The following is a 14,742-nucleotide window of genomic DNA, read 5'->3' as shown; positions in this document are numbered from 1 at the left end:
AGACCCCCTGAAATTTGAACAACATCCCCTTCACATTAACAACAGACAGGCAGGTAGGTGATGGTAGGTGACAGGGAGATACTTACCACGGGGCCAGATGGACCCTGAGGTCCTTCTCCTCCCTTCAAACCAGCTGGACCCTGGAAGGAAGGTGAGGAAGAGAGATGGATGGTTAGAGAGATGTGTCGAAAGAAACACACAGCCTGAAAGCCAGTGTTTGAGGTCCCCATAAGTCAGTCAGTCAGTCAGTCTGTCAGTCTGTCAGTCTGTCAGTATTGAATGGTATTCCTCCTGTCCCAGACAGAGATTGGAGGGATACTGTGAAGTGACACCTTGGGGAGTCAGTCACCATTGATCTGAATGGGAGAAAAGGTGGGTATTTATTAAGCCATATTTCCCCCTCAGGCACTTTCCCATCAAAAGCGCAGTAAAACATAACTGCTGAAATAAACATCTGTGTGTGCGTGTATGTGTGTGTACCCTCCAGTGTGTGTGTGTGTGTGTGAGTGTGTGTATGTGTGACTGGCTCCCTAACAGCCCTGCAGCACACATGGTGGTATTAGTAATGAGTCTTGGGGTGTTGCAGTGAGAGAGTAAATTACACCACTAGAAAACAATCAGGGGTAGCTGCTTGCCTGCTGAGACTGACCTTGACTTAGTCTGGAACAATGGCCCTATACCGCCTTTCATTCCCCCAGCCTAATCGCTAACACTCCCCCTTTAATAATTCATTTAGTAAATAATGCATACAACAAAACAAATAACTTTCCCCCAAATGTGATTGCGGAAGAAAACGCTTCCAGTAGCTGGGTGCATCCTAAATGATACCTTATTCCAAATTTAGTGCACTACTTTTAACTAGGGCCTATAGGGAAAAGGGTGCCATTTGGGATGTAACCGAGGTCTTTGGGTTGAATCAGGGGTTTTGTAAAATGACCCAGAGCTCAAGTAAACTACATCTCTCCTCTGCTACTTTAGCAGAGGTTAAAACTGAGTGCTCGGTTGGTGGGAGGCCTATTCAGAGGGATGTATATCTGTTCATTTGTAACACGTCTCTTTGAGTTTCCCTGCAGTGGTGGCTGGGTGACGTCCCCCTCTAGTGTATAGGCGCTGGTTCATTTGTCAGGGGTGGTGAGTGGAGAGGGGGTGGGTCCGTCATTCTCTGTCAGTGAATATAGAGGGAACCTGTAACGGATGGAGGCGTGTTGTAGCTCGGGTGTTTCTTACCGACGCGCCGGGAAGACCTCTCTCTCCCGGGAATCCTCGTAGACCAGCGGGACCGTCTTTACCTGAGGCTCCTTGGGGACCGGGGTCTCCCTACAGACACACAGCAGAGGACAGAGTGAGAAGCATCCAGCTGCACCATGTTATATGCTACCCTCGATTTTCCCTCTTTTTAATCTCATTTCTACCCTGTTCACTTCACTCCCATGCTATAGCTAATGTTATCTGGTGAAAGAAGAGTCAGACTCAAACTAAACGTTGTATTCTGAAATTTCCCTTTGACATCGGGATGACAGAAGGACTTTTCTGGATGCCGTCATTACTGTACTTCAAACGTTGTTTTAGTCTGTATTTTGAGCTCATGCATTAGTTATCCCAGCACCTTCATCTTATTCGGATAATGAACTAATCTATGAGCATCAAAAGCTCAGGTCTCCTGAATAATGGTAGCTCCATTCTGCATTCCTTCAAATGCAAAACGGATTGAAAACAATTACCCGAGAGCTATAATATCGCAGCCCTAGAGGACAACAAGCTGAGGGACAGTAAACATAAACAAAAACAAACGCAGCCAACAACAGCAGCAGTCGTATCAGGCTGCTGGGCTGTGTCCACGGGTTACAATTATAAGTCCCCTCTGCTATCCCCATGACAGACCAATCAGAGCCATTACAATGAGACAGCATAAATGGGTAGTAGCATGATGGGCAGTGGTCTCGTTTTTTCGACTGTTTTTGTATTGTTGGGCTGAAGTTGGTTGATCTGCTAGCTGGGGGAGAGCGAGATAGAGAGAGAGAGAGAGAGAGAGAGAGAGAGAGAGAGAGAGAGAGAGAGAGAGAGAGAGAGAGAGGGGTAGCTCGCTAAGGTTTAAGAAGATTTGACCTCCTCTGCCAAGCCCTCTCCCTCCCAAGCCCTCCCTCCATCTGGAGTGTCCCAGCAGTATTACTGATGCGTCGGACCTGGTGGTGCTGGGAAGCTATAGAGCCTGAGTGGCAGGAGGGTTGGAGTTAGCCGATGGAGTTGATTAAACTGTCTCCTTTGGGGGAGGAGGTTAAATGAAAGAAGGAGACAGAGGGGCTGGCTGGGTGGCCTTGGGACTGTCTGGGGGTACATTCCAAATAGTATCCTATTCCCTTTCTAGTGTACTACTCTTTCCCGAAGCCCTGGTCAAAAGTAGTACACAGTACATAGGGAAAAGTGTGCCATTTGGGATGTACCCTGGGAGTTAAGGCTCTGTTTTGAATAAGCCCATCCCTCCCCTAATATGACTCCTGTTTAGATCCTTAATGGACACTGTATTGCCCATTGGGATGCATGGGAATTCAACCCCTCCACAACCCCTGCTGACTTCACCAGGTGCTTGACAAAACAGTACTTTCCCATATACATCCTGGACCAAAAAAATGTGTTCAGTGGAGATTCTTCATTGAGCATGTTTTAGTCCAGGACTAGGCATAATCTGGATCCAGGAAAACATGTTAAATATGTGCTGGTCAGAGCACTAGAGTTAATAACTGTTGGGCTGTCGAGTTATGAGTTTACTCCAGTGAGGTGGGTCTTTAGGGGCGCTTACCTTGGCTCCCTCTTTGCCAGCAGAGCCAGGAAGACCCTGCTCTCCGGGTGGACCTGGGGGTCCAGGATGGCCTCTCTCACCGATGGGACCGGTCTCTCCTGTGGGACCCTGTTAGGAATTGAAGAAGAAAAATATTTTGTGGGCTTATGGGTAGAGGCATGAGACAAACTATACCACAACAGATCCTTGGATAATTCAACTGTCACAGACTACTAAGATACTGTATCACATTTGGTAGTGGATGAGATGAGATGTTTAATGTCTAAGGATGTTTGAACCATAGGATCTCTAAAAGTTCTTCGTACATTTAGTTCCATGATAGTTCCTTACCTGAGGACCAACAACTCCCCCTGGGCCGGGTGGACCTGTCTTTCCTTGGAATCCCTGTGGACACGAACAACATATCAATGACATTGAAAAGTCTTCCAAACCAACTGGATCTCAATCAATGTAATCACGTCCTCCAATCTTGCTATTGATGTCATCCTTCCAAAAAAATTCTGATTTGAGTTGATGGACATAGTGGAGTCAGTGTTGTCAGTATCCCAATCGACAAGGCAACCACTGAATGTACTATGTTGACGAGTGTTAGTGGATGATGATGGTGTGTTCAAGACAACTGGGAACTCAGGGAAAAACGTGCTCCGACTGGGAAAAATGGTGAAGTCGGAGCTCTAGGATGATGCCTGAGTTTCCGACGTGTAAATTCAAGCTGGATGACCGTGTAAGATTTGTCCCAGTCGGAGCTCGTTCCCAGTTGTCTTGAACACACCATGTCTCTTTGTAATGGATCCTAAAGTAGAGGCACTCTATGGTTGCATTCGACTGGTTCATGGTACATGAAAACACATGAATTATGGAAATATACAATGATATAGTTTATGTTGTGCTCCATTTGTTTATTGTTTTGTATTTGTTCATTTCCATGTTCTCATGTTTAGGATGTAACTTTAGATGGCCATGTAAATAAATGCTACATTTAGTAGCAGATATTTATCATAGAGATGTATTCCACTTACTTACCACCTCACCACCAAGTGGCAAGATAAAGTATCACATGACCACAAGGTCAAAGGTCAAAGGTGATGACCTTTCACCCAGGGATCATTGCTGCAATAACAAGGTTAGTGTGGCAGAAGAGAATAAAGCAGACTAAACAAAGACACCAGGAAGCAGTTACACATAATAAACCTAGTCCTGGACTAAAAAGCTATTTCAATAGAGATTCTCCATTGAGCATGTTTATTAGTCCAGAAGTAGGCTAAATCTATGTCTAGGAAACCGGCTAAGAAAGTATTATTCTCAAGATATAGGACAATACCAATGAGATCACCAACTCCCTGTTACAGTAAGGATTTCATCTGAGTCTCCAAAAAGGAGATAGTGCTTAAACTGTGATCCCAATAACTGAAGTGGACTTGATGCTAATTGGTCAGACATCAAGAACAGTAATGGAGGCAGGTGTGAAATCCATCAGCAATCTTTTTCATTCCGATCAGATGAAAGACGGTGTGAAAAACTTCATTGATTTCCCTCGAATGAAGCAAGTTCTACATGAATGCATCTGTTGTTGCATTCATGCCTATGATGCCAACTCCAGACATCACAGACTGACTGAGTGGACACTGTAAAAGCAGATTCAATGGCCATAGAGCTTCATGAAACAACATACAGACATCAAACATAAAAGGGAGGAAGGGACTCAAGGGAGATACATTGATTACGCCACACAAACATGCAACAAAGAATCACAGATAGCTAATGCCAGTCATGTCACTTTTAATGTCTATTGGAGTAGCTACACTTGTTCTGGGAATAGAAACGTGCTGTAGTCTAGCCAGTGGCATGCTATTGTTAGGATATTTTTTGTGCAAAACCTTTTCAGCTGTAGCTCATTCAAAAGTCAAATGTTTGATGACTTCTCATGGACTCATTATCTTGTGGCAGAGTGATTCATGATTGGGTATTGTTTGGAAAAGATTCAGACAGCTTTTTACAACCTGGCCTGAATAAGTGATCTTTATATGCACTGAACGCTTCGTCAGACTCTGCTATGCTGTGTGGATGGATCCGTGCCCACTGCCTAGGGCCTAGAACATTTTATTACTATGATCAATTTCTGCTATTGGCCGCTCCCCCGGCCAGTTTACCAGGTAATAAATCCAGCGGTGTAAACATCTTAATGAAGATGCTTATCGATGTCATTTCAACAGGAGCCTGGGGGGTGTGGGGGGGGGGGTTCCAGTCCCCCAGCTAACGTGTCACTTAGAAGGGGAACAAATGGAGAAGAAAACTTGAACGATTGGGGATGCTCCCTGCCCCGTGGAGCTTTCAGCATCTTTTAGTGCCCTGTGAGGATAATCGGATTGAGGAGGGATGAATGCAAAGCTTGGTGAATAAACTCACTAAAAATGGTGGGGTATGCAGAGAGATGAGGCTTAATGCATTATTCCTGCTGGGTTTATCGTGTTAGGGTAATTCCTTCCTGTGTTCCATGCTGATATTATCTAATGTTTGTTAAAATACAGATTCAGTCTATTCAACTGTAACTTAGTCCATTTAAGGCCTGGAACACAGTGATCAGATAGACTGGCTGTCTGGCGGTATTTACCATTTTCCCCAACGACCTGGGAAGATAGACAGGCTAGACCCTCTGGCTGCATTTAGACAGCCTTGTTTCTGAGTGTGTGTCAGGGACTCAGGGGTAGTATAGTCTCTGAGCTCAGGATGTGTTTCGCTCCATCAGATACAGTATGTCTGTCTCTCTCTTCAACATTACATAAAGACATCCTACTGAAGGCTCTGGCCCAGAGAGAGACAGAGAGAGGTACAGAGAGAAAGAGAGAGACTGAGAGAGACAGAGACAGAGAGAGAGAGAGAGAGAGAGACAGATACAGAGAGAGAGAAAGAGAGACACAGCGGGAGACAGAGAGAGAGAGACAGAGAGAGACACAGAGAGACAGAGAGACAGAGAGAGACAGAGAGAGAGAGAGCGAGAATGAGAGAGAGAGACAGAGATGGAGAGACAGAGATAGAGAAAGAGAGAGAGAGAGAGAGACAGACAGACAGAGAGAGAGGGACAGAAAGAGACAGACTGATAGAGAGACAGAGAGAGACAGAGAGACAGAGACAGAGACAGAGAGAGAGAGAGAGAGAGAGAGAGAGAGAGAGAGAGAGACAGGGAGAGAGAGAAAGAGAGAACCAGACCAGGGAGATTCAATTCAAGTTCATCTCTCTCTCACTCTCTCAATCTCTCTCTCACTAAATACATCAGGTAAACCAGAGAAGAAGGCCTGTCTGTGTGTCTAAGATAAGAGTGAGCTGTCCAACACCCAGGCTTCTTGGTGCTATAAAAGCATTCAGACTTGAGGAGACAAATCCGTCCAGGTGTGAAAAATGAGACTAGTCGGAGTGTTTCCCACCCCGAGAGAGCAGGGGCAGTCTTATGTTTCCACACCTGGCAGGAATTGTCTGTCCAAGCCTGCAGGCCCGGTGTGCCCAGGTGTGTGACAGCTCTAACGAGGGGCGCGGTCAGGAACACTCACCGTCTCTCCTCGTTGACCAGGGTGGCCGGGCAGCCCATCCTTTCCAGGTGGTCCCTAGGAATGACACAAGGAACGTAGACTCTATCAATGACAGCTACATGAACGAGGGGGAAACTTTGTGCACATCTAACGGTAGATTCTCATAGTAATCGTGGCGGATTGACCAAAAGTAATCTGTTTTATTGTTCAATGACAAATACATGGACATATATCAGAGTGGAAGTCTTTTTAAGCTATAATAAGACACTAGCCTTCCTACAAAGTAATGGCCTGCAAAGAGGAAACAGAACTATCGGCAAAGGTTAAATCAAACTCTAATCAATAGGAGGAAATGAACACTTGTCTTCTGGCTATAGGATGTTGAAAAACAGGGTTCTGCTTCAATAACAGTAATGATTACTACACCCAATCAGTGATACAACCAAATACATAGCCCACCCTACTGCATTCCAAATTGCTTTCCTTTAATTACTGCAGTGGGCTAAATCAGAGTCACACAGAGTGATTCTTGGTAGTCTTAAACAAATCTACTTTAAAGCAAAAGTATACACCTCACACACATGATTATGTGCTTCGAAAAAGAAGACATCTGTACCATGTCAGAGTTGAAATATATTAAATGTTCAGTTTGCATCCCAATATTACACTTTATATACATCACAGAAGACTGAAATATAACAAACTTGTTTGGCATACTCTACAAACACTGGATTTTCTACGTTTAAAAAAATATATAATGTTTATTAATTATGAAATTATAAAAAATAGAAATAACTTTCCACTTAGGAGGCCACTTGGTCATTTGACTGCAGGAGAGGGTTACCTCAGAAATATGACTATGGTACTGGTGAGAGGATACTTACAGGGGGGCCCTTTGGTCCTGAGAACCCGACGGGGCCCTGGGGTCCTTGAGGTCCCTTGAATAAACAGAGCGGTAATCAGACAATGGAAGAGTGAAGACAGTTTTTGAGTCTCAGCAATGAGACACTCCCATTGTAGTGGGGCAGAAAATCTGCCCAGACAACCATAAGTTCTGTTAGCCTCAGAGACGATACAGCTGCCTGATGTGGCAGAGTGGGCATGGCTTGGTGTGCTTTGGTGTGGTCGGGAGTTGCTGGGCATGGCTTGGTGTGGTTGGGTGTGGGACAGATATGTAGATAAATAGGGAGATAAATAGAGAGAGGGATAGAGACATGGAACAACTATAGCAAAACCACAAAAAAAAAGAGTACCCAGATTGGCCCTTGCCTCCAACAGTGACCACCAGGCGATCATTAATCAATAAATGCTTCCTTTCTTCCTGTGGTGATCACCACCAGTCCAGGTCAGGCCTCCCACTCTTTACTCCAACCCCACCACTACGTCAGACAGGCAGTCGTCGTTAACTGCTTAACTGCTTCTTACTCCAAGCCATTTCCCATTTCATTATCCATGGATCAGCCCCATACCCCGGCCCATAACCCCTACCCCTCGGAAGCAGTGGCTGATGGGACTTACTCTCTCGCCAGGCGGGCCAGGTGGACCATCATTGCCTGCCGTGCCCTGCAAAACACAACAGACAGAAAATCAGCATCAGATGTTCTACTGCTACCAGACAACACAGTGATCACACAGCATGCATACAGGTATTAGCAGTTACACAGCTACATGTGGATTACCAATGTCATTACCCCTATGGTGTATGGTCTTTCTACGAGTTGTCGAGTGGGACATGTCTTTGAGACCTCTTTGCTGAGGAATGTGATTGTTTTTCTTAAGTGTGTTGTTTTGTAATCTTGCATATTTCTATGATGTGGTATTTGTAACGTGTGTATTTGTAAAGTGTGTATTTGTAACGTGTGTATTTGTAACGTGTGTATTTGTAACGTGTGTATTTGTAACGTGTGTATTTGTAAAGTGTGTATTTGTAACGTGTGTATTTGTAACGTGTGTATTTGTAACGTGTGTATTTGTAACGTGTGTATTTGTAACGTGTGTATTTGTAACGTGTGTATTTGCAGGAAAAGGGCCATCGGTCTCAACGGGACTCCCTGCTAAAATAAAGGTGAAATAAAAAATGGCATAAGAAAAGATGGAGAGGGTAGTTACCTTAGGGCCTGGCTTGCCTGTAGGACCTCTAGCACCCCGACCCCCTCGTGGACCCTGGGATACCGGAGATGACAGACACACAGCTCAGAACACAGACTGATCCAAGATCAGGTAAGACTATACAGTCCAATCCAGTACAGTCTCACACATGTGACAAGAGTTAAGACACACAAATACAAATGTATTCATTCATTAACTAAATACATCTTTAATTCATTCTCAGTGCTATGTGGTAAAATGGAGGAGAACGTACCGTTGGACCTCTTTGCCCCCTTGGACCGGGTTTGCCCGCCACGCCCTTTTGAAGAACAGAGAAGAAGACATTTATTTAAACAGAAACCAACTCAAGGTCAATCCATTCTAAACTTCCTCAGTAAGTTGTTTTCAAAGTTACTCTCCAGGTCTGTGTAAAAAACTCTGAACATGACGTTCTATTCAAGGCTGCGAAGGGAACGGGAGTCACTGAGAACAAACAATAGTTTCAGCATCTTTTTGTTCTCTTCCACATTGATTCTTGGAGGTTGTATTTTATGCAAACTCATCACACAAATGCTTTTGTAATGGGAATCAATGTCCTTTGTGTAGTGTTATGATGCAGTGTGTGTGAGTTCCATACAGAAACAGGGACGGGACTATTTATCTTACCCTGGCTCCTTTCTCTCCGTTGGCCCCTGGGAAGCCCGGGAAGCCGCTGGAACCCTGCGGATCAACAAGGCAGGAAGGAGAGGAATCAGGATATCCATGGTAATAAGTAATGGTTTGAGAAGGTTTTGCTTTCACTTGTTGTTGTTGACTGTCAACCTCTATTATTTTGTGAGAGACAGAGAGCTGCACCAGGCGTTGACGCTGTACCCAGCACCGTGCCGTGGGAAAACAGACGACACAGAGGAACAATCACAAGCTCATCACTATCAGAATAATACGCTAAAAACACGTCGCATATGGCGAACAGGAAATATTATACGACAGTGTGACAAGACACACGCATGCACGCACACACACACACACACTTCCTTTGTCTGCGAAGACTTCAAAAATCGTGATGACTTTGTACAGATCCTTTGTGAAAACATCTAATTTAACAGATCAGAGGAGGGGGAACATGGAACAGACACCAAACAAAAACAAAAGAAAACCATTGACTTGCGGTAGACAACAAGTTAAAAAAAAAACAGACGATCACTTAATATGAAGACAGTCTGGTTTCTAATCGTGGTGTTTTGTTGTGTATGTGGGATTCAAAATCATCTTACCCTTGTACTTCAGTCCTGGTATTCGTAAAAGTATTCAAACATGACATCAACACAATGGTTTCCTCTTCCATTTCAAAGCTGTAGCTATACTGTTTTCTAGGCCCCATTTCACAAAGTCATGATGCAATCTGAAGCTCAACATAATGCAATGGAAATAGATGGGGCCAAACATTCAGAGTTTGATGGACTACCAACCTCTCACTATATAACTGCCATATCTCTAAATCCAGTGGCCGTGCTTTCAGACGCCCATGGCATCACTTCAACAGTTCACTTTATAAAAATACTACTTTTGGCAGATCTCAGGCATAAATTAGCCCTACAGTCTATTAGATACCATCTCACGGAATGCCACATAATCTTCCAGCATAATGTTTGTAATCTTTTAATCCATATTACCAGTGGATTATTGAACAGCAGATTGCTGGATGTGATGGGTAAGGAATAAGAAGAAGGACATTTATTCCCTGTTAGGGGATATGTTATGATGCTGGCGGCCAAATCTATCTACCTGTGTTTGAGTTGTACATAACTGTAAGTCTCAGGGTTACAAGAGGGACATTGCCCATCATCTAGGTCTCTGAGGACACAACATGGCTTCTTAGTATCTGTTTCTAATATGAATCCTGTGTGAAAGCAGTATCTACAGTACCTCCATCTTGGATCATTATTACCTATTGAAAGACAGATCTGTCAATGAGCCAAATCTGGTAAAATGTCCCTGGATGTTGTTTAGTGAACAACCATGTCTGTTTAACATCAGGTTACTCCTTCCTAACTGTGTGGTGGGTCATGTGCTGGATATTGGTGGATGTTGTTCACTTAAGTTGTCCCCACACAGAGAAGTCCTCACAGGCATCACCGTGGTGATTGTTTACGTACCTTTGGACCTTGTCGTCCTGGGTAGCCGGGTAATCCTGGAACACCCAGTTTTCCCTGAAGACAACAGAAAAGTCTCGCTGAGGCAACATAAACTAGTATTTGAACAAGCACACTGTATTGGTAAACAGTTGTACTAGCTCAAAATGAATGTAGGTATTTCCACAGGCTTCGGGGATATGCTACTATCAACAGCTTAACCTTACAAGAAAAAGAGAAGGTGTGAGTGAAGATGTTACCTTTTCTCCAGCAGCACCCATGGGGCCAGACTCTCCGTTGGGCCCTGCTCGGCCCTTGGGGCCCTCGGGTCCGTCCTCACCGCGGGGCCCAAGCACACCGAGCTCACCCTGAACAAACCCAACACACACCAGGTAAGGTATTGTACCATCACTGTGGTCTATGGTGTATAGTGTACCATACACATACACATACAATTATGGGTGAATCAGTATCTGCACATATGAGTCGTCAACTCACCCTGTCACCTTTGAGACCCATGTCCCCCTTGAACCCAGGGAAACCGTCCTCACCCTAAAATAAGAGAGAAAAATATGAACAGGGTTACTTGGGTTAAGTTGATTTGTAGGAAACTGAATGTTGCTGTTGTTTTTCACCGTGTGTAAGATATCAGTGGGATTCAGTATGCCCTGAGCTTGTACCAGCATTATTCAATTCAAATTATTTCAATGGTACAGTATCTGTGGACACTTATTTATACTTGTTGTTAAATACTTGTTGTTTTAATTGAAAATAGTCAATCTAAATGGATACGGCCTAAGCTATAAATAGAGAACCTCTTCTGCTTCACATGTGCCGCCTCTCTGTATGCAGCGCAGACTACTGCCATCTGGTGGCCAAAGAGGAGAATCTTATTGCATGTGCATTGTTTCAAGTTTCAGATTCAAATGTTAATGTCAAATGCACAAGCATAGCTCTAACCCCAACAATGTAGTCATCGATAACAATGTAATACACAAAATAACAAGGTAGAACAAAAACACACGAGATATAAAAATAAGAAATAAGAAGAACACTATATAGTAAGTAAGCATACTACAGGGTCAGGGTAACTGGAGCGCTAGAAACACTTCTCTTTTATTAGAACGGTCCTATAGGGAGCTAATGCATTACAAAAACATTGTGGACAAGCAAACACACAGTAGAAATATCTATCACTCAAATATTTAAGTGGAGAATATATGATGCTGTAAAATACATGTTGTTGAAGTATAGTGTAGGCTACTTCAGACAATATTTGGCTGCTGTACAATGTACACTTGTTAACTCCCTGCACACACTGTAAAAGTTTCGCCTTAGATCAAATTCTTATTGTATCAATTCATGGCAGTCATGAAATAGTTAACAAGAGAATAAGAAAACCTTTCTCAGTCTCTCTCATCTTTCACTCTGTGTTCTTTGTCTCTCACTGTCTATTATTCTCTGTAGCTCCCTGAGACCCTGTGTGCAGTCTGTCACTTGTCTGTGTCTTTTCTCATCCTAATACATAATGCAGTGTGTGTGTGTGTGTGTGTGTGTGTGTGTGTGTGTGTGTGTGTGTGTGTGTGTGTGTGTGTGTGTGTGTGTGTGTGTGTGTGTGTGTGTGTGTGTGTGTGTGTGTGTGTGTGTGTGTGTGTGTGTGTGTGGTTTCAGGGTAGTTTCACGACAAGCCCTCACCTCCTGAATGGGGGCATTCATTTTCTATTCAGAACAAACAATACCTTCCTTCCTCAAGGTTTTGGGATTACATTAAAACCTAACTTTAACATAAATTAACATAAAACTTAAACATAAATTATTCAGTAATAACACTGACATCCATGGTGTTACTGATGTAAAAACAACATTAATATTAGATCTGTGTCATGCTCTTGGTCTTGAATTAGTATAATATAAATTGGGGCAGTGTGGACATTTTGGACCGCATAAGGACTTTGTGACTGAACATTGTGACAGAACTTTGAGTTTAACTCATTGGACGGATGGAAAGTCCTAGTAATCACAACATGGACTTCTTTGCGGTGGCAGGTAGCCCAGTGGTTAGAGCGTTGGACTAGTAACCGAAAAGTAGCAAAATCAAATCCCTGAGCTGACAAGGTAAAAATCTGTCGTTCTGCCCCTGAACAAGGCAGTTAACCCACTGTTCCTAGGCCGTCATTGAAAATAAGAATTTGTTCTTAACTGACTTGCCTAGTTAAATAAAGCTAAAATAAAAAATAAATTACACACAATGGCAGAGATATGAAGAATCAAATTAGGAGAAGCTTTACCTTCTCTCCCTTTCCACCCTTCAGTCCACGAACACCGTCAGCACCCTAGTAGACAGACAGGAAACAGACCACAGTTATCAACCCAACACAAACTGTACCACCATGAGGATGTTTCTGAACGTCACCTTGGCGAGCTCCACCACCGTACCTTGACACCACGAGGACCAGGATAACCAATAGGACCCTGGGGACCTGACTGGCCCTGGAGGAGGACAAAGACATAGAGAACAATTTCTCCATTAGTCTCTCAACACGAGACATGGCATAAATCGTTTCAAATACTCTCTTTTTGTTTCATATCAATCAATCAGCCCATCAATCAGTCAATCAACCATATGCTACTAAAATGTACATGTTAATTGTACTTACTAAAGCTCCCTTCTCACCAGGTGGGCCCTCTTTACCAGGATGACCCTGTAAGAGAAGAACGAACACAAATGACTTAGATACAGTACTTCAATCTCGTATGGATGCGACCTCTAAGTTGGTAGCTCAAGCAATGAACACCAAAGTTTGATTCTATGGAATAGCTCAGTGCATCAGAAAGTTCTAGAAGGCCTCAGTGTTAGTGTATGACAGCGGCCTGCCTGCCTGGTCGTGGCGGTGGTGGTTGTGTGAACTGATGAGTGACGGAAGCTTTAACAGTCTTCGGTCTAGGCTCAGTCTTACTGTCTGACTGTCTGACTGTTTACTTTACACCAGTCAGACCTTTTACTTGCACACCTGGCACTGATTAAACACGTCGGAGTGCAGAAGGCTGTAAATCAGTCGGCTCCCTCTCACCTTCCCAGCCTCTCCCCGATACACACTGTAGCAGATCAGCTAGAGCCAGGCTAACAGACCACTGAGGGAGGGAAATACTAGGACAGGTTGTAAAAAAATGCATTCTGACTTGCCTGATAATAACATGAACTTTTTTTGTGTGAGGGGGAGCCAGGTGTATAACGTGGTGTTATTCTCAATTTATTCTATGTTTTGAAGTATTTATGTGGAAGCAGCAGCCCTCTCTATTGTTCAAGTCAATAAAATATATCATATCACATGGAGTTGGGAACAGTAACAGACAGGATAATTGGTCAATGTTGTGGCTTAATGGATGGTATTTGTAGTGCAAGGGAGAGATGTTTGGGGCACGCTACATTTTACAAGCTGTGCTTTACTTCCTCATTTTGTGTTACAGCACATGAGATCGTTCAACCAATCTAGTTTGTTAGCAAACTAATTATCACGGTCATCATAAATCTCCCTTTAATGACTAAGTGTAAGTCGCTCTGGATAAGAGCATCTGCTAAATAACTCAAATGTCAATGTAAATGTACAAAGGCCCTGGGGCAAGCTAATCCTACTGTATATACTACAGTGTGTGGAATGTCTATCTTCCTCTACTGTATATATGTAGTGGTACCTGTGGGCTGTTATGTTAAAGCAAACGATGGCAGTCAACATTTCATTCCACCATCACAATATAGATCTCGACTAGTTATACTCCTTCTCAACAGTGTGTTGACTGTCACAGGTACTTGTGGCTTGTCTGAGGGCAATGGATGAGTGGGGAAGTAGTGTGAGACTGAGCGAGAGGTGTAAACAGAATGACAGGATAGCACGTACAGGAGGTCCATCTGACCCGGGTAAACCAGCCAACCCCGACCTGCCCTGAGGTCCCTGTAAACAGAGACAGAAGGAGAGAAAAACACAGCATGGGTCAAAGGTCAAAACAATACTTTAACGACCTCCAGGACATAGTCAGTTCACCTCGGAGAAGCACAACATACATCTGAAAATAATTTGGATCTGTTACAGATCAGCTATTAATTCCAATCTTTAACGTTTTGTGTAGACACTAGTGTAAAGGGGGCTAACATTCAGTGCATTGAAAACCCTTCAGTGCAGTACTATGGTTAATAAGCACACTA

General features: G+C 43.6%; 1 protein-coding gene across 7 annotated transcripts in view; it reads right to left on the bottom strand.

The window, feature by feature from the left end:
- The window catches only part of col11a1a (collagen, type XI, alpha 1a), a 95,505-nt gene that overhangs the window by 24,222 nt on the left and 56,541 nt on the right, over positions 1 to 14,742 (bottom strand). For all 7 annotated transcript variants that reach the window (XM_014157275.2, XM_014157277.2, XM_014157276.2 and 4 more), the window contains 17 exons: positions 14,438 to 14,491; positions 13,199 to 13,243; positions 12,978 to 13,031; positions 12,830 to 12,874; positions 11,040 to 11,093; positions 10,802 to 10,909; positions 10,566 to 10,619; positions 9,076 to 9,129; positions 8,684 to 8,728; positions 8,431 to 8,484; positions 7,840 to 7,884; positions 7,206 to 7,259; positions 6,343 to 6,396; positions 3,128 to 3,181; positions 2,798 to 2,905; positions 1,228 to 1,317; positions 87 to 140 (listed from right to left, as the gene is read on the bottom strand). In XM_014157275.2, coding sequence (XP_014012750.1) covers positions 87 to 140; positions 1,228 to 1,317; positions 2,798 to 2,905; positions 3,128 to 3,181; positions 6,343 to 6,396; positions 7,206 to 7,259; positions 7,840 to 7,884; positions 8,431 to 8,484; positions 8,684 to 8,728; positions 9,076 to 9,129; positions 10,566 to 10,619; positions 10,802 to 10,909; positions 11,040 to 11,093; positions 12,830 to 12,874; positions 12,978 to 13,031; positions 13,199 to 13,243; positions 14,438 to 14,491 — 1,026 coding nt within the window. The remainder of the gene's footprint in view (positions 1 to 86; positions 141 to 1,227; positions 1,318 to 2,797; positions 2,906 to 3,127; positions 3,182 to 6,342; positions 6,397 to 7,205; positions 7,260 to 7,839; positions 7,885 to 8,430; positions 8,485 to 8,683; positions 8,729 to 9,075; positions 9,130 to 10,565; positions 10,620 to 10,801; positions 10,910 to 11,039; positions 11,094 to 12,829; positions 12,875 to 12,977; positions 13,032 to 13,198; positions 13,244 to 14,437; positions 14,492 to 14,742) is intronic.

The sequence above is a fragment of the Salmo salar genome, chromosome ssa19, assembly GCF_905237065.1.
Source record: "Salmo salar chromosome ssa19, Ssal_v3.1, whole genome shotgun sequence".
NCBI classification, from domain to species: Eukaryota; Metazoa; Chordata; class Actinopteri; order Salmoniformes; family Salmonidae; genus Salmo; species Salmo salar.
Note: the sequence above shows the minus strand (reverse complement) of the source record. Positions and strands in the feature narration are given on the sequence as shown.